At 40.5% G+C, this 20234-nt stretch overlaps 1 protein-coding gene across 2 annotated transcripts; it reads left to right on the top strand.

Annotated features, from left to right (window-relative positions):
* Positions 1-4950: 4950 nt before the first annotated feature.
* Positions 4951-17355, top strand: LOC133956650 (targeting protein for Xklp2-like). 2 transcript variants are annotated; one of them, XM_062391882.1, is made up of 16 exons: positions 4951-5046; positions 5452-5574; positions 5886-6005; positions 6148-6301; positions 6679-6756; positions 6867-6962; positions 7283-7392; positions 7551-7699; positions 7918-8228; positions 11878-12097; positions 12238-12333; positions 13712-13885; positions 13970-14116; positions 14194-14305; positions 14551-14717; positions 17104-17355. In XM_062391882.1, the coding sequence occupies exons 2-16, from the start codon at positions 5466-5468 to the stop codon at positions 17212-17214; spliced, it is 2154 nt and encodes a 717-aa protein (XP_062247866.1). In that variant the 5' UTR covers positions 4951-5046; positions 5452-5465; the 3' UTR covers positions 17215-17355. The 2 variants fall into 2 exon arrangements, with proteins under 2 accessions (XP_062247866.1, XP_062247867.1); XM_062391883.1 differs by having other exon boundaries at positions 6178-6301.
* Positions 17356-20234: the final 2879 nt, after the last annotated feature.

Consider the following 20234-nt stretch of genomic DNA (forward strand, 5'->3'; position numbering starts at 1 on the left):
TTTGAATTGGAAATAGTGTGAAGTATTACAGGATCATAGAAAAGAAAAGCGGGTTCATATAGTTCTAACTTTGGAAATTAAGGAGAGTGAAAAACATACAGAATGAAAGACAAGCAGAGTCACACTGCAAGCCATGGAAGTCTTCCAACAGCTCGGTAGGCAGGTATAAGTCTGATTACTGTAGTGGAGAAGAGTATGAGTAGGAGAGATGTTTCCTTATCGTCATGTTCTCTTAATTTCAGGTTTATGGAATCCTAAACTCAAGACTTTCCTTTTTCCTCCCTACAACTCCCCAGTCAACTGTGCCAGCCTTGGAGAAAACAGGTACAGGGATATTTTTTTGGGATGTTTATTTCCCTCCTGATCCTGCGTTACCTGACACTATAAAAGGCAGCAGCCGCTTTTCTTGCCGCCTCTCTTGGCCTGAAGTGCTGCCCTGGTGGCCATTTATAACACCTCCCTAACACCATCCTTCGTCTTGGCCGAGCACTAATCCGACTTCACTGGTTCCTGCGTGGGCCGCATCGAAAAAGAAAAGGAAATCAGCTCAACTCATATTAGATATCCTTTTAAAAAGTGTCAGAACATGGGATGACTTTATTGTTTGATCTCTTTACATCTTTGCATCTTTTTAGCAGCGGATACATACAGTTGATAAAAAAAGTTTACACACCCCAGGTTAAAATGTCATTAAAATGACAGGTTGTTACGATCTCAAAAAATTAGACCAAGATAAATCATGTCAGAACTTTTTGGTTGCACGTGTCCATTTTGAACCTTGATCAAATTTTAGAATGCATCATTCTAAAGCTTTTTCCGTTTTAAATGATTTGACTCTGTGCTGCTTAAAGTGGAGTGAAGTAAGCCCTAGAAAAGTGCCATTTCCACATCATCTGCACACAGAAAATGTGCAGTAGAGTATACAGCACTGATGCTGCACATTGTCATCATCACATAAATCATTCATAATGAGTGACCTAGATATTTGACTTTGTTCTTCTCTTTAGGACTTGGCCTCGGGTTCTAACAATCATGACAACACTCTTTTTAGACTTAAGCTGAATGTCAAAGTGCACGTCTTAACTTGTACAGTTGCTGTAAACCAGCACTGTGAGGAGAAAAGACAATGACATCATCAGCATACTTCAGGTGGTTAACCGTTATGGCTGCCTTAAAAATAACGTCCTTCCAGCACCTTCGTGGCCAAAATCTCATTTTGAGGGTTAACACTGCCTGGCATATGTCATGGGTGTAGTGTCACATTTCAAAAACACTCTCGGCACCTTCGTGCCTAAATCTGCTGTAATATTTAACGAAATCAGTCCTGATCATGATGATCACTTATCTTCGTTAATTGTCATTATTTTAACCCTTTAAAAATACTGGTTTGTTTGAGTGACACCAGTTTTTATATTAAAGCACGAAAAATGTAAATATGTTATGGAACTGAGATACATTTTTTAGGGTTGACAGAGCCTGCCATATGATACTTATGAGCTACAACATTTATGCAATTACACATACACAGTGAAAGCTTAGCATGCTATAACTCATACAGATATTCACAGCAAGTTTGGGTTTCAGTTGTTACATCGTTTTCATTATACTTGTAGACGTGCATGTCATGTTTGTTTGTGCGAGTGTTGATGAGGTGTACGTGTGTGTGGGAGAGACAGAGAGGTAGAGAGATAGGGAGTGATGAATTATGACATTGCACAATATTATCTCTCTGTTTGTGCAAATATACATTTAAACCGTCTATTTTGCATAGCTTTGATGCAGTACAAAAGTACAGAATATGGGAGACTCCTCGCTCATACAGTTTCACAAACAGTTTTATCAAAATTAATTCTGTGCATTTTGACATCAGTAACCTGAAATTCAGTATGAACATAACCACGTTGATTTAAACGTGTACAGGCCCCACTCACCTGTTTCATCTTAGCTAACTCTCGACGTGTGTGTTCATCATTCCGCAGGTCTTTCTTGTTTCCCACCAGAATTATAGGCACATTGGGACAGAAGTGTTTGACCTCAGGTGTCCACTTCTCTGGAATGTTCTCTGCAGTGCATCGGGCACAAAGTGTTCATGTTGAATGTGGAGCAAATGGTACTTTTGTCAGAAAGCGTAGCAGGAACATGTTCCACTGTGCTATGGTCCAATTCAGATGCTTTACTGTCCGGAGAAGTCAACAGCGCTTCTGGATAGGTAAACATAAGGCTTTCTTTTGACACAGTAAAGCCATTTGTGGATGTAAATATTGTAATATCCAAATATAGTCCTATCCTTCTTACCCTAACCCAAAATGAAGAGAGAAAAGAGGAGGGGGAGGGGAAGGGGTGACCAGGAACAGTTGTGTAACCATGATTTTTCAACTCTGTCAGAATAGTTATTATAGTGAAGACATCAGAGTAATAATTACAGATGCAAATATGTTTCTAATGATAGCAGCAACATGATAAATAATAATAATTATAAATTGTTGTTGTTGTCTGAATCCTGCAGCTGTAGAGTAAGAGTTACCTGCAGAGAGAGGAAGAGACTATGTGTAGGAAAAAACACAAAGTTAGTGACATGTATTTAAATATATAAATGTGAAGCAGAGAGACAGAAAGAAGGGGAGAAGTGCTCAGTGCATGATGGGAGTTCCCCCAGCAGTCTGGACCAGAGGTCTTCAACAGGGGGTCTGCGACCCCTAGGGGCTCCACAGAGGTACTGCAGAAATCTTTGGTTGATTAGACAATTTTTGATTTTTGTTTTTTCAACCAATTCCCCCCCCCCCCACAAATTTAAATGTGTTTAAATATACATTAACATGCATCCAACATATTGTAATGAACGGATAAATGGAGGATGAATAAGTCATCTTCCAGTTAGCAATGCACACACTGCAGCTCCTATACCTTGCACACGGTTAAAATAAAAACATGAATAGTTGAACCTGTGTATTATTTGAATGGCTTAGCATTGAAAGCACAACAACAGGGTAACTATGTTTTTACATGGCACTAGGCCCATTTTAATATAAAACACAATTGTATACAATACAGTAGGGGGTCCCTGCTCCATCTCTCCACCAGTTTGGGGGTCCTTGGCTTGAAAAAGTCCCCTGGTGTCAGACTACAGCAGCATAACTCAGGGATGGTTCAAGACTCACCTTTATCAAAAAGGAACGTTTTACATCTAACCTTAAATGTAGAGATGGTGTCTGCCACTTCAAACCATCAATCAATTAATCAATCAATCAAATTTTCTTAGTATAGCCCATATTCACAAATCACAATTAGTCTCATAAGGCTTTAACAAGGTTTGACATCCTCTTCCCTTAACCCTTAGAAGTTTCTGATTCGTAAAAGTCAGGCAACCGATGCGCCAGTTGCGAAGAAGACAAAGCTCTGCAAATATGACGAGAGCTATTTGCAGTTTGGTTTCACCATGAGTCATTGAGTTCAGTCTCTTCATCGATGCAGAGTCCACATCGTGATGAATCTAAGAATCGGTGAAGTGGTGAAACTGAACCCTTGAAAAAAAAAAAAAAACTTATGAAAAACAAAACTTGCTCTTCCAGAGTTTTGGGCATTTGTAACTTATACTGTCTTTATACTTTAACACTCATCAAAAACACGACTGTTTTCCGTCCTGGCTCCTAAATGGTGGAATGAGCTCCCCATTGACATCCGGACATCAGAAAGTCTACACATCTTCCGCAGAAAACTAAAAACATACCTCTTCCGATTTTACCTTGAATAAAAAAAAAAAAAACTAACACTTTTTGAAACTAACACTTTAGTAGCACTTAAATGGCACTTACTTATAGCACTTGGTAGTTTTGCTTTATTTGAAGAAATTGTACTTTCTTGATTCTTGTCGTCCTTGGTATGTACCCTCGGGTTTGAATGCACTTATTGTAAGTCGCTTTGGATAAAAGCGTCAGCTAAATGAAAAAATGTAAATGTAATCTCTATTCTGAATTTAATAGGGATACAATACAGAGACACTGCAGTAGTAATATGATCTGTAAAATGGGAATCACTGATAAGAAAGAATATCTGACTAGATTAACTTTAATCTGCCAGTGTATCTAATTTTAACATAATCAGCTTCATCACAAAAACTTGAAAGTAAACAAAAGTATGTTAAGATACACGATATGCATAATAATTTGTATTGACACACAATCATATTTCATTATTTTGAATACACCCTCAGCATCTTTTGCATTTTGCATTTAGTATTTGATGGAAAAAATGGGATCTGATTCGTTTGGTTCAGGTTTCACAGAAGTATAATCATAGGTTATGAAAATCAACTAATTGGAAATCTATAAGTAAGTGTTATTGGTATGAGAAGGTTAATTTTTCTTTTTTTTATATAACTTCAACTGTACCCAAAGACAGAAGAATAAGCTTTGTAAAGATATCCCCTTATCTCTTATTCAGTTAATCCAAAACAATTTAATGCAATCTAATGTGAATTCTGGATTGCCCAATTTAGTGATTGATCAGTGTAATCTAAATGTTAAAACTTTAACAACACATTTATAAGGGCTGTCTTGAAATGCATCCTTTGTCATGATTTTAATCAAATATGTCAAATGGGCGATTTCTCCAAAGGTCAAGGAGACCAACTTTACACACAATACACAAGGTTCCTACCATGTGGCAGAATTTCTTTAAAAAATGTGTTTAATTTTGGTATGTGTGTGTGGGGGGGGGTGTATGCGCGCGCGTGTGTGCATGCGTGTGTTTGTTTGGTTTCTTATATTTGTCCAAATATCCTCTTTCATATACCTGTCACCTGGTCTACACTAAGTGGTCTTTGTTATTGTTTATGTGTATTTCAATAAATAGGGAAAAACATGTCCTATTTTCTGTATACAAGCCGCGGCGATCACGTGGCCAGGTCACCGGAAGTTGGCTTTATGAACCAATGAGCGACGAGTTGATGAACAGGACGTCAGTTATTGGTCAGTTTCAATTTAAAAGCTAACGTTACATCCCTCCGCGCAGTGCTCCAAGTCCGATCGTACAGAAAAAAGAGTGACGGTAAGTTACTTCTTTCATATTCAGTGAAACATCAGAAACTGTTAATTCAAGCTGATCTCTAATCAAATGACTGAATCGATATTGAACGTGTGTGAGTCTTTGGTTCATTTAACGACCTGACGCTTCTGAACCAGCCCAGGTTTAAGCTTAGCTAGCGTTAGCCATTTGCTTCCTCCATAACATGAACCCAACGGAGACTACAGCGCATACGAAGAAACTGTCTCCGGAGACATTCACTGACTGAATGTTACGATCATTTATTCTTAAAGATAAACCAGGTTCTCTGTTATCTGTTCCGCTTCGGTCCTGTTCTTAACTCATCACAGATAGTTATCGTGTGTAAACTGGTGGTTAAACACATGGTCACGTAGTTTAACTCACTGTAATGTCGCATGTTTTCTAAAGGTTCGTCTTGAATAATGGCGGAACTCGACTGTGGCTCCTCTGAACGATACGAGTTCGATGCTCCCTCCCACGTCGTCGACTTGAAGGAGTTGGAGAATAACGACAGTGATGATCAGTGGTTCGGTGAGTCCCAGTTTGACTGCAGTTTAACATTGACCTGCTCAGACGGTAGTAAACACTTGTTGGACCATTGTTGACCAGCTGAACGCTGAAGCTGTGTCCAGTCCTGATGAGCAACCCTGGTTCTACATGTTAAAATACAATGATGACAAACAAACACTTTAAACTTAATCTTAGGGCAGACAAGTCTCTCTTGTTACTACTCACCCAGGCTCTGAAACTGAGGGTGCAAACAGTCTGTATGAAAGAATAACCAACATTTAAGTGTTTTAAACCACATGTTCACATCTACTTTCTCTGTGTCTCACGTGCAGAACAACAGGTCGGGGGCCTTACTACACCTTTAAGACCTGACTGGTCCTTTATAAGAAGCAATACACCCAACCTGCCCAAAGCCATTGTGATTCCTCTAGTCAAGACTGATGTAGACAGTGGTAAGTTAACTTTGCATTATAGCCAAGTACAAATTATGCACTTATTTTCTGTTAAGCTACTTTAAGGTTTTAAAAGATTGCTTGGTCCTTGTGTGAGTTCCTCTGGTCTTCTGTAATTCAGTAATCTCATGACTTGGTCAAGGGGAATCCATGTGGATGATTAATGTTCCAGGTCCTGGCACATCTACATCTCCACCTCCAAACCTTGTCACATCCTGGGGAGCTGAAACTGCGACTCAGGCTAATGGCCGACCAAAGAGGAGGACAGCGAATCAACCCCCTGCCCAGCCAATCAGGTGCGGTTCTAGTGATGGCTACACATGCAGCACAGTGTGATCGACGTGTGCTGCCACAAGCTTCACAGTACAACAAATGAAACTGGTGCTGAAGTCTGCAGCTTTTTTTGCGCACGCTCTTGAGCAAACCGATAATACATTTGTATAAGCATCCTATGGCAAGACTGAATTAAACATGAGACAAAGTGCACAGAGGCCAAAGGTTAATGTTCTGCTTGTTTGTGCTTTGTTTAATGTTGCATTGAAACTCAGTCCCATACAGGGGAAATGGTAAATGCACAATCAGGTGGTTGGGGAACCTCAGATTAAGTTGTTAGCATCTCTGTACTTTTGATGTAATTCAATTTATCTTTTATTTTTTTCCCCCCTCATTTTAGAATTTCAAAACGTAAAGTGACAACAACCGGTTCAGCTCCTACACAGTCGGCTGCACCACCATCAAAGAAATCCAAACCGTAAGTGTCATGATTGTCCTTTCATCCCAAGACATTTATAGATTCCGAACTAATAGTTCAAGTGATTGTGATGCCTTGTCTGCTCCCCACTTTGTATCCCCTTGTTTTAGGAGTCCTGTTGCCAGACCAGCTCGAAAATCCAGTAGTGTCCTCCGCAGAAATGGACAAAAAAATTGCAGGACTGCACCTAAGACTGGGAAGACAGAGTAAGAAGACTTGTATTCAGACTGAAAAAAAAATCCTGAAGGGACTGATGCACCTGCTATGGGTCTTAGTTACTTCAGGGCCCTTCGAACATTGTCAATTTATAGGCTTGAACTAGATTCTCGGGATACCAGGGATCGGCTGGTTGCCTTTTTATATACATGCAGAATCTGTCGGGATGGTTTTGTCTACTCCAAAACAGAAGTCTGTAGAAAACTAGGAGATAGTGTCCTCAATCTTAAGTATGTTAATAGTATTGAATGTATAGAAGTGGAGATTTGACTTTAAATGAGACTGAGATGTTTGCTGATATGCTAAACAGGCTGTGCAGCTCTGAAGAACAGGAGATGGAGCGAATCAGGATCCTCCAGAAGGAAGTAGCTCTGCACCGCAGACAGAACGAGGCCAGCTACAAAGCTGCGCTGGCTGGCAGTGAGTGGATATTACTGACTGACTTTGTGTGGCTCCAGTTAATTCAGTTCAATGTGCTGAATAACTAGCTGTTAGTTTGTACCAGTTGAAAATGACTGTAAAACGGGATCGAAGTTCACTTTGCTTCTTGACCGAAACCTGTGTCACTGTTATTTCAGATCCACCCCTGAAGAAGGTGGCCCTGTCCACGACTGTGCCTAAAGAATTCAATTTCACAACAGACAACCGCATTAAGGCGACTACTTCATCCAGTACAGCAGATAAAGAAGTGGACTTCATCAGTCAGCTTCGCAAACCTTCCTCCCCAGTAAGTTCTTCATATGATCAACCTGATCCAAATTCTTAATATACTCTGATTTTGTTGCCGTAATTGTCTTCAGCTCATACTGTCTCTATAGAACTAGACTTCAGTTCTAATTTCTTTATTGAGCAGTAATATGATCGTCTAAAAGCAAACAAATGGCTATGATAAAAACTCTTTAAACTCTATTTTAAACATATTTTTTATAAATTTGTTTTTTAAAGGCAAAGGCCATGAAAGGTGCCACTATACCCAAACCCTTCAACCTGTCGACGGGCAACAAGAGAAAGGTAGAGGGGTCAGGTGCCTATGTGCCCATGGCGCAGCAGATTGAGCAGTACCAAAAACGAACCCCTGACCGCTACCATCTGCGTAGTCGCCAGAGTCAAGAGAGGGGGCCACATCCAGTAAAGGGCGACCAACTGAAGCTCACCCAACCTCATACCCCACACCTGATAACCCGCCAGAGGAGCCGGCCCACTACTTTGAAGAGTAGTGCTGAGTTGGAGGCTGAAGAGGTGGACCAACTTCACAAGTAAGAGCCTGTTCTTAGTCACTTATCACGTCTGTCACTTTCTTAAACTGGTGGTTATACCTGCTCTCTGAAACCTTCAACCAAATGTCACACTAGAGCTGCTTTCAGACATGAATTCAACTGCAGAGATTCTCCACACGTTCTCCTGCATATGGCCATGTTTGAACGCAAAGGTCACTCTTTCTCAACCTGGCCCTCAGATTCATAGCGAGTGAGGTGTGTGTGTGTGTGTGGGGGGGGGGTTGTTAATGTTGATTCTAACAACAAAAAGAAAACAATATGGCTCAGTGAAAAAGGGGTGTCATGAACATAGAAGACACCAATGAAAAGGTCCAGAGCAGCGGTCGGCAACCTGCGGCTCTTCAGCCCCTCTTCAGTGGCTCCCTGTACAGTGCATGCTGCGCATATTTTTCGCGAAAGGTGAACTTAACGAATCAGTTCTTTCATATGATGAACGTGAGTGAACGTAGCGTTCACGCTCAGTTTTTAAATAATCATCGTATCAGGCCATCATGAAATACCAGGAGCGGATGAATGTGTGTGCGCGCTCCCAGATATCCAACAAACACACAGAGCTGGGGCTCCGCCCCCCCGCCCTGAGCCCCGCTCACTCGCTCAGAGTGAGCGAGTGAGCGGGGCTCAGGGCGGGGGGGTATACATATTTGATACCTGTGTTATCAAATATGTTGTGCGGCTCCAGACAGATTTAATTTGGGGGAAGAGGGGGCGAAATGGCACTTTCGATAGTAAAGGTTGCCTACCCCTGGTCTAGAGAGTTTGTGGTGATGAGAGCTCACACCAGTGTCTGTGTATTATCAAGAAATTCGTATGATCTCCGTAGCAGAATGAATATGACTTCCTGTCTACTGCACCCGGCCGCACCACCTCTCGCCTAAATAATGTGAAGGATTTCTTGCTGTTGTGAACCTCCACTTCCTCCTCCAGAGGGTCTTAGTCCAGTTCATATTATGAGCAAACAGTGTTAAAACTGTAAATGTTGCCTGCTGTAAATGAATAATGATATTTGCTGTCATAGCTCTGAGACACCGATTCCTGCACTGACGATACAACCTTTTGACAGTGGACTGATCAATGGCTCTGCTTTTGTTGCATTAAGGACTAAGTGATGATATATCGGCATCGACCCAAATACTTTGTGCAGGTGTTGAAGACATTATAAACTAGCGTAGAAAATGTGCCCATATCAATCTTTTGCAATTCAACAAGGGTATTATTTTCATTGTTGGGATAGAATACTGATAAGATGAATATCGGAATAGAAACAAGCTTTATAACAATGAGAACCATTTCTGTTAAGGCAGATATGACCTGTGAAACTTAAGAGTCCCTTTTTAATAAGGAAAAGCATGAAGTCCCACTTTTCTCATGTGACTAAATCAACATGAACATTCTCATTAATATCTGTGGTTGTGCAAAAGAAAAGTGACATAGAATGACTACTTTACATAAAATACATTTTGAGCTGCTGTCACAAATCCTACAATCTGTTCGAGACAGAAAAGTGCAGCAGAGAGGACAAAATGTGAACTGAAGTGCTTAGCACCTTAACTGGTGTTTTCGGCTCTACTGGAGGTTCTTGCACTGGCTGAGCAGGCTTAACACGCTCATACCCTGATACTTATCTCAGTACATTGCTCAAAATCAATGTTGTGCTGCCTTATGAGTAGGGCTGCAAAGGGGGGGTACGTTTTCGGTGAATTTCCAGAAACTTTCCATGGAAATTAAGGTTGGGAATTTTGAAAAACAAAAACAAATATGCAAATGAAACGCTGAGTATTGAATCATCATTCAAAATCTATTTTAAAAATGTATGGTATGCAGTACACGCTGCCTATTGAATTTCAACCCTCCACTGTGCATTCTTCCATCACATGCACAGATAATTCCCAGCATCCTGCACACTACAGCAGGGCTATTGAGGCCTGCTGAAGGGTGCAGGACTAGTTGGGTAAGTTTTGATGATATTACTGGGGAAAATATATTAGCATGCTGATTGAGGATTGTTCATCTAGCCTATTTCTATTCATTTATCCATCAATTGTAAAATATTGTTAGAGACTATTCCAATTGTAAACTATTTATATCTCTGGCATTGCATTAGTGTTTTTTTACAAACTTTTCTCATCTGATTCCACACAACAATGCCACGTGCACGCTCATGTGTCAGTGTTAATTTTGGCAGCTATTTTTGATTTAGTCTTTTGACGAAAATGCATATTAGTTTTAGTCATTTTTATCATTCTTAGTTTTAGTCTAGTTTGTCGAAGAAAACGAATTACATTTTAGTCTAGTTTTAGTCACATTTAATAGCCACATTAAACTCCTTTTTCTATAAAAACATATAGCTGGAGCCTAATAGCTTAAAAATATATATTTAATTTTAAATGTGAAAACAAAAAGGGAGAGCAGGTCAGACTGGAGGCGGACACCAAAACTGAAGCTCGGTAGAAACTAACTGCAGCTTTTGCTCTGATCAAGAAGCTGCGGCTCTGATCAGCTGAGACCAGAGAAACTCTGTTTTCATAGTTAAGAAGCAGTCAGTCACTGAGAGGCTGCTCGACTAGAATGAGCTCTGCTCTCACTGTCTCGTGCGGGGGGCGGAGCTATGGACTGGAGCGCTATCTGGGACGACATACACAAACACACACTCACTCGCCCGCTCCTGATACTTCATGAAGGCCTGATATGATGATGTTTTAAAAATTATTGAGACTTAGTCAACCACCAACATTTTCGTCTCGTAAACGAAAGTTAAAATAGATTTAGTCATAGTTTTTATTTTCAAAGATTCGTTTTCGTTACGTCTTCGTCATGGAAAAAGGGTCGTTAATGAATATATTTCGTCATAGTTTTCGTCAACGAAATTAACACATGTTTGGAGACATTTCACCCCAGCCAATGTAGAAGGAAGGGCTGTGTACATTTGCAAAGACCTATGTTAAGAATGACACAAAGATGCAGAAGCATATAGTCAAAATTTCCTCAGGGCTCAAATCAGCCTATGAAACACAAAATGTTTATTTGTCTTTATATGACAAGGTAAATACTTACTACTATAAATTAACCACAACATATCCATTATATTCCCGTTAATTCCCATGGAAAGTTTCCTACTTTGAATATTCCCGGAAATTTGCAACCCTACTTACAAGTGAGGTTGGACTCGAGGTGCAACTCTACTGGCAACTTCCCGCATTTACTACTCTTGACACTGCTGCTCAGACGCTAACTATGCATTCTGAGCCCTAGCTTGTTTCAAAACACAGGCGCTGTTGTGTGATTACGACATCAAGGTTAGGCAGATAAATACAAAGCTCCTTGCAGGTAGCCACATCCTTGCAGAGATATTATGCAGTTGTTCTTGGCAAAGATTATGGGGTGGGGGGGAGGTTACACATTGATAAGCCAAACGAAAATTCATCTTTTCAACAGAGTGTGGCTACAATCTAATGTTAACGATTTAAAGTTCAAGCTACAAATACTGAGCTGACACCCTGTCTTAAAGTGTCTAACGGGCTCAGGCTTTATTTAAGGTCTTACGCTGAAGGTATATCAAGTTTATCAATTGGAAAGACCGTCATTGAGTTTCATGGGCCATTAATTAATCAATATTATGTTCTAATCCCAGGTTTAAATTCAAGGCTCTGGAGCTAAACAAGAAACTTCTGGAAGGTGCAGAGCATTTGAAGAAGCCAGCCGTGAAGGAACCCACAGTACCGGAAGGCTTCGAGCTGCAGATTGAAAAAAGGCTCCAGGAGAGACAGATTTCCAAGAATCCTGAGGAAGAAGAGAGGCCACATACCTTTAAATCCCAGCCTCTGCCCAAGAGGATCCTGGAAGGAGTCGTGGTGAGTTTGTAACCTGCCCTGACACTTCAATATCAGCTACAGGCTTCACATTAAACTTGCTGGGTTCAGCACTTATCCACAACATGGAGCTTTTAAGGTTCTTCCCATAAATAAAAGCAAGTCGATTTCCTCCTCAACAGGGAGTGCCAGAAAGGAAAGTTCTGCATCCAACTGTTCCAGAGTCTCCAGCTTTTGCTCTGAAGAAGAGGGTTCGTGTTGATCGCAAGGTCGAGGAAGTAAGGACACATTTGTTTGTCTTGTATGGAAAGCAACTTAAATATTCATTCACATGTCCACAATAACCAAGACAAATTTCGTTCATATGTGTTGGGCATGACCTCTTTCAGCATGCCTGTGTCAACTATTCCAGGCCTTTTGACAAAAAAGATATAGATGTAGTTGGGAGAAGTGGTCTGAGGGGTGATAATTCTAGTTCAGATGTCTATAAAATATAGTGTGGCTCAAGTAACCAGACACAGCTTCTACAGGGCATGAAAAAGTCTCAAATTAAAATGAAGGACAATATTAAATAACAATTTATTGATGGTGCTGAATCATCATATACATTATCTCACGGCACTTTACATAGTATGGTTGAATACCTGAAAAAGTAAACAGTAACCCAACAGTTCCCACAATGAGCAGCATCTTGGCAACGGGAAAGATAAAGAAACAAAACTCATTAACTGGAAGAAATCTATAACCAGACTCTGTGGGCTGCCATCTGCCTCGACTGGTTGGGGTGAGCAGAGAAAAGGGACAGGTGTTAGAGGGAGAGGGGTACAGAGAAAAGGAGCGCTTGTGCAATCATCATACTTAAGCTATATTTATATAATTTCTTGTCTGAATCCTGCAGCTCTGGAATCAGGGACACGTGCGGAAAAAGAGGGAAAAATACATTAAGTAAGATAAATGGAGTGGCAGAGACTGAGAGAGAGAACTGCTCAATGCATGACTGTCCAATATTTCTCTGTAGGTATTAAATTTGAAGATTAAGTGTTTCAACACCTGTTTGAAAAGAATCCTAGCAAATAATTTTTATTAAGCGTCACTTTATTGTGTCTTGATGTGATGCATCAGATAATGAGGTCATTATATTGTAATATTGCATTCACTCTTGCAATCAATAAGAGTAGAGATTAAATCTACACCTGATTTAGATTAACAATCATTCCTCATGACCTCTTGGGTCGCTGACACAATAAGGACCACTTACCCTAAAGCATGGCATCAAACTGTAATCTACAGGTCTGCAGATAATATGCTGCATGAAGTAGTTCCCAGCACTTGGCAATTACATTGTAGATGTTTGAATCTGTTTAGGTCCAGAAATGTGAAAAGGCATATTTAATAAATGGTCTCTCCAACTGGAGAATTCTCCATCTCCTTTTTTTCTTTTACTGACTTGAATTTAAAAGTGGTTGAACAAAACGCCATCACATTCTGCTCTGTCATTTAAAACATATTTTCAGTGTTTTCTGTTCTTAATAGATGAAATTTTAAATCTGATCTGAGTAATTGATATTAATCAATGCATGCAGCAACAACTGTAACAAACTCCTCCCCCTGCTCAGACCCCTGTAAATGACCCAAACCTGCTTTTGTGTCTTGTAGGTAAAACAGCCGTCACCAATCAAGGCCCCCCCAGTGCCTCACTTTGGCCTCCCCTTCCAGCCGCGGCTCCCAGAGCACCACCATGTGGAGGTCTGTCCTTTTTCCTTTGACGAGAGGGAGCGAGAGAGGAGGGCAATGAAAGAAAAGAGGCTGGAGGAGAAGAGTAATGAAGAGGTGAGTCTCACTTCCTCAGCCGCTGTGTCTTTATACTGGAGGTTTCATAGCAAGTTTTAAATCACTGTCCTCTGAACGTTTCAGGTTCCCCAGTTCAAGGCCCAGCCGCTGCCAGACTTTGAGTCTGTGCATCTCCCTGAAAAGAAGAAGTTGGAGGCCACAAAGCCGGAGCCCTTCAGACTTCTCCTGGATGAACGTGGTTCTGTGAAGAACAGTCGCTGGGAGTTGATGGTATGATAGATCTGCCTCTGAACGCACACAAGCACCTATTCTTCACAACATTCACACACGATCTCTGTGCCTCGTAGGTGAAAGAAGAGCAGAAGCAACAGGAGGAAGCAGCAACATTCAAAGCCAGGCCCAACACCGTCATTCATAAAGAACCTTTCCAGCCCAAAAAGCCAGAGCGAGCTGCAGCAGGTAGGACTGACATTTCATTTTCTCCTCTTCACGAGCGCCTGATGAAGCTACATGTAGAGTTTCCACTGGACTCTGCCCCCATCAGGTGGAGTGATGGTCTCCCAGGAGCTGAGTCAGTTCTTTACTGAAGACACAGCCTCTTCAGTTCTTACTCTTCATCAGTGTCTTCATCACAATCAGTATTATTTTACTCCAACTGATCTGTGTGAGTTCACTTCTCTCTTAAGTCCCCCTCTCTTCCACAGCTGTGGAGAAATTTGAGCTGTCGACAGAGCGACGCGCCCGGGAGCGCCAGGAGTACGAGAGACTGGTCAGCGAGAAGGAGGCTCTCAGGGAGCTCATGGAGGAGGAGCAGAGACGAGAGGAGGAGCAGAGACAAAAAGAGGAGATCACCAGCCTGCGGCAAGAACAGGTCACTTTCAAACACGACACTGTTCATTGAGATGAGATGAGGGAAAATACTATGCGATTACAGTGGAGCTGTAAATTTAACCTGTAAGGAAAATCACGATATATTTTTTATATATATTTTTTTATATATATATAGTTAAAAAAGCAGTTGACTATCCATTGTTATCTTACCAATGTGCGACTACTTAGGGTCCACGCATCGAACGGTGGCAGGCCCTATTGAAATTGTAAGGATTATTCTGAGCGTTGTGAATGGGCTTTTTGAGGGCTTCAACGTGCTCAAAAATCTTTTAAAGAGTGGTGACAATTTAAGTATTCTGGAGTATTTGGAAATGGGCGTGGCAAAATGGCTCAACAGCGCCACCTGGAACTCAGCCCCTAGGTTTCAACTTGACCGATCTTCACTAAAATCGGAACACAGGTGTATCATGACTATTCTTAAAAAAGCCTCAAAGAGCATTACGAAAAACACAACAGGAAGCCCGCCATTTTGGATTTTTGGGCCATATTCCACAATTTTTACTTTGACATACTTGAGGCTTTCATCAGATCAACTTAAAATGTAGTTTAGTGTCATCACAACAAGATGGAGATCTAAACCTGCTCGGATATTTACTTTTCGTGGCGGCAAAGTTTGATTACACGCTATCAAAACACGAGCTTCTGTATCTCAGACATGTTTGGTCCAATCGAGTCCAAACTAGACATGTAAGACAAGAGTCGCAACCTGATGACTTCTACAGATATCATGACTTAATATCACAGCGCCCCCTGGTGGAAACAGGAAATGTCTTGTGTTTGGAACATCTTAAACTTGGATGTATATCTCCCTATCCACTTTTTGTGACCATGTCAAACTGTGTCTAATGGCTCTCAAGACATTGACAATGTAGGCATAAGATTACTGGGACTTTCTTTTAAACGCCATATTAGTGCCGTGGCATCAAAGTTCATTAACTCGCCGTGACACACAAAATCGCTGTTACTACCTAGTTCATGAGTATCTCCCTAAAACTACATATATGTGACAACAGCCCCCCGCTGCAGACGTTCAGATGGTTTTAAGAAATGGGCTTGGCAAAGAACTCTACAAGTTTACTCTTAACTTGTGCTTTGGCTTTCATCAGATCAACTTCAACCTCTGGGAATGTCATCTCAACAAGATGGAGATATAAACTGACTGGGTATATTTGATTTAGCCACATCGTGTGACTGTGGCGTAACATTTTGGTGACGCACCATCAAAACACGAGCTTATGTAACTCAGGCATATTTGGTTCAATCAAGTCCAATCTAGACATGTAAGACAAGAGTTGCGACCTGATGACATCTACAAAGTCATCATGACTTACAATCATAGCGCCACCTACTGGCTACAGGAAGTGAAGCGTTTATCCTTGCCGAAGTATGCAAAACTCATGCAACGCGGAGACGAGCACTTGGTCCTCGTTCACTCTCTCCACCAACCGCAACAGGCTAGAAATTGCCTGTGCTCTGGCACTTAACTGCTACAACCTAGCCCTAGTTTGCTTATAGATTCAACATGTTTTAAAAAGCAGTTGCATGGATGAGCCTCGGCATTAAAACCAATAAGCTTTATTACACCTAAAATCAGCAGTAAAGCATCTTCAACACCCCAACCATGTTGGATACAGTGTGGCTGCTTAGAAGCACACCACACATATATTTTTTGGAGTTGTGAAAAACTGAAGTCATTTTGGAAAGATGTACATTTAATCTTAATTAATGTGCTTGGATATAAGATTCCTTTGTCATGCACTGTCTTGTACTTTGGTCACATTTCACTGGTTACTCTACAGAGGGACAGATACTTGGTAAAAGTACTCCTTACAGCAGCAAGGAAAACCATAACTAGAAGCTGGTATAAACCTGATTCACCTAAACAGCAACAATGGTTTGATGTCATTCAGGAAATAAGGACAATGGAACGACTGACTTGTGTGATACGTTTGAGGTTAGATTTGTATGCTAAGAGATGGCAGAAGTGGATACTTTACTTGGACGAACTATAAGGACACTGACTCACAGTCTGTTTGCATTCAAGTGTAAGGCAGCTACTTGAGCTGCGCTTAATCTTTACATAGGGTTAGTATGTGTTTCATCTTTTTATCTACACCAAGTTTTCCCACAGGCTCCGTTTTTGTTTGTTTTTGTTATAATTGTTTGTTCATTACAGTATGTTTGTTTTATCTGCACTGCATTAACATCTGCAAGTTGATCTTACTATATGTAGTTGAGATGTGCTAAAAACTAAAGTATAAAAAAACAATGAGCAGTTTGAATGATGTGTTTTTAAAAAATAACTTCTATGGGCTGTATCATATAATCTGTGTGTGTGACACTCTTCCTCTGCATCTCCTCTGCAGGTTCACAAGGCTCAGCCCGTCAAACACTTCAAACCTCTTCTGGTTAAGAAGAGTGACGTTCCTCTCACGGTCCCACACAGTCCAAACTTCTCTGATCGCTTCCGCCTGTGATCCAGTGTCTAGATTGTATATTTGAAACAATCAAAGCTTGATGTATTTTCTGGAGCTTTATATTTCAATGAAGTATTTACATTTTAATGCTGTGTTTTACACTTTACTTTTCTCTTAATAAAGTTGATGAATCAATCATGATTATGGTCATTTAATTAGAATTTCTGATGGATGTAACCTATAATATTTTTGCTCGTCCAATTTGGTTTTACTAACTCAGGATCATTATCCAATCCATTTCGGAGATTCAGAAATGATCATACATGCTTTTATTACCTCATGCCCTGAGGTAATGCATGATTGCATTCTGTACAAAAATCACTTCAGACTTCATGGCCTGGTCCAAGCTGCATCTCAGATTTATTTGTATTCTGTTTACCTTTGGACAGCTTGTGATCTTCAGGCGAGGTTGTAATGTGACTTCCTGAATCTGGACTGAAAACTCAAGAGGCAGAGTGTTATACATCAGGGCCTCAAGGATCTGGACTGAATTGTCTGGGACATCTCAGACATTACTTTTCTCAGTAATAGTCTTAATGAGTTACTTAAAGTGCCAGCTATTATTTGTCTTATCTATTTATGTACCTCAGTATTTTAACCAATTCATTCTGTTGTAAGTTTTCTATAAATAAAGTTATTATTTAAAGGTCAATGTGTACATTTCAGTGACATCTAGTGGTGAAGTTACATGTTGCAGTTGAATACCCCTCACCCTTTCCTTTCCAAACATGAAAGAGAACCTGTAAAACATGGCGATCTCTGCAGAGAGGACCTACTCTTGATAAAGTATTAAATATAAAGGTCCTTTTCTAGGGTAAAGAAAACTGTGCAATTTAGGTGAAAGACACTAAACATCACTAAGATTATTTTATATTAAATTATTTGTAAGATATGTATTTTGCCAATACAGATCTTACACACTGAACTTTTTAAGGGAACAGGATGACATGCAGATGTCAGACAGCAGCAGAATGTGAAGCAGTTTAACATTCACTTGAAATTGCAAGTGTTTTCTTTTTCACAGCAAACACTGACCTCAGTGCTGTTATGATGACATCACTGAGTGAAAGTGACCTGTCTGCATGAAGCCACTCTTTTGAAGAGTTTTTAAAGGGGACATATTATGCCCATTTCGACACAGTTGATTCCTTGGGGTCTTAATGAAATGTCTGTAAGATCATTTAATCATTTAAAACAGCACCTTTTTACTCTGTCTAAAACAGACCTCCTCAGATCGACCCTTTTTGAGGACCCGCCCGCCTCTCAGCCCGCCCCCATCTTACCCCACCCCTTTTCACCCCTCTCATCCCTCCCCCTTCTCACCCCTCCCCCCTATCATGGAGGTGTAGGACATGTGTTTGAATGTGTTCTCACTACAGAATGCATTCAACATCTTTAGGGCAGATTATGGGCCTTTATGTCCAAGAGGGAATAGAGCAGTAAGTTTATTTTTTTTATGCATGAGATATCAGTCATTTCTGCAATAAAATTATGACTGAGGAATAAAATACATAAACTACTCTTCCCTCTGTATTACTTTGCTAACTGCTCATCTTACACGTGTCAATTGTTGACATGTTACATATCAAACATTAAAAGCACACAACTGTTTCTATAAACTGTTATTGTCAGAAAGATTGCTAGAAAGAATGCCACAGAGCTTTTTAAAAATAGTTATTAAATGTACTGGCTGGGACAGAGGTAATAAATACAAATATAATAAAAACATTGATTACAAAAATACACTTTGTGTCATCAGTAGCCATACTGTAAACAAAGGAACACTTTATATTTGTGTGTCACCTTTTATTCTCTCAATACAATGTAAACTTTGCTGGCTATAACTTCCTGCTAGTCAGGTTTCTCATACTTGGCAGAGAGATCCTCAGGTTTTGAGATATTCAGCACCTCATTCACATATGGGGCCGGGTCCCGAAAAACCTCGTGAAAGACGAGGTCCAACAGGTTATCCACGTAATCTGTAATACAAATTGGGAAAAAAGTTGGACATTTTGCACTTTTTGTATTTATTATTTTCTTTTTATAATTATAACGATAAAGATTTCACCAAAAGGCTGCAACAGCTAAAAAAGCGTAGGATGGTAATCCATCTGATTATTGAAATGTTTAGATTAAATATTGAGTCACCCACGTCACATCTGCTGACTCAGTCAAGACTGTGATCAAGTCATCAGGATCATAGGTAGCATCCTGTGACTCTCCGAAGTCCATCCTTGAACAACTTGGGTCTTCCTCTCCCTCCTCCAAGCGAGGCCTCTTACAGCTGAGGTCCCAACACCGACATCAGTGCAGCACAGTTTTCTGTGTGCCTATGATAAAACAGACATTCAGTATCCATGGAGTCACAACAAATGAGATGCTGTTACAACTTTAACACAGAGACACAATCAATGACATGACGAAGTAACTGAGGTTAAACAAACCTGTACTTTTGTAGTGAGTTCGCAGTGTTTTCATAGAAAGCTGCGTGCCATGTGTGCGCATCTTTGGTGGGTCCGTCTGGCATGCTACGTGATGTAGCCTAGCACCGTGAACAGATGTGCTTGCCTGAACACCAAAAGCAGCAATGTTATTCATGTTTGTACTACTGTCATCCATACAAAGACTTGCCAGCCGTCCTCGATTAATTGTTCAATAACGTTATTGATAGTCGAACATGAAAACTCCTGTAAAGTCTGTCCCTATCCCCCACCACTACATACTAGCCCCCCACCCCCTCACACACACGGCAAAACATGCTAACGGCACTAGCCTCCACATAAAATGTCTAAAAGAAGCAAATACCAGAATTATTTAAAAATACTTACATTTCCCTCTTCTTCAGTATTGCGATGGAAAGATGGCACCGACCCCTCTTTCAATAACAACCTTTTCGAGAATCCGTTTTTATATTGGTCCAGGTTGATAAACCAGTCCGATTCAAAGTGGTGGCAGGAACGTTGCCAACATATATAAACTCAATCCATCTCAATCTTGTGTCTTCTGAAGCTGGAGTCACA

This window comes from Platichthys flesus, chromosome 7, assembly GCF_949316205.1.
Source record: "Platichthys flesus chromosome 7, fPlaFle2.1, whole genome shotgun sequence".
Classification (NCBI taxonomy): Eukaryota; Metazoa; Chordata; class Actinopteri; order Pleuronectiformes; family Pleuronectidae; genus Platichthys; species Platichthys flesus.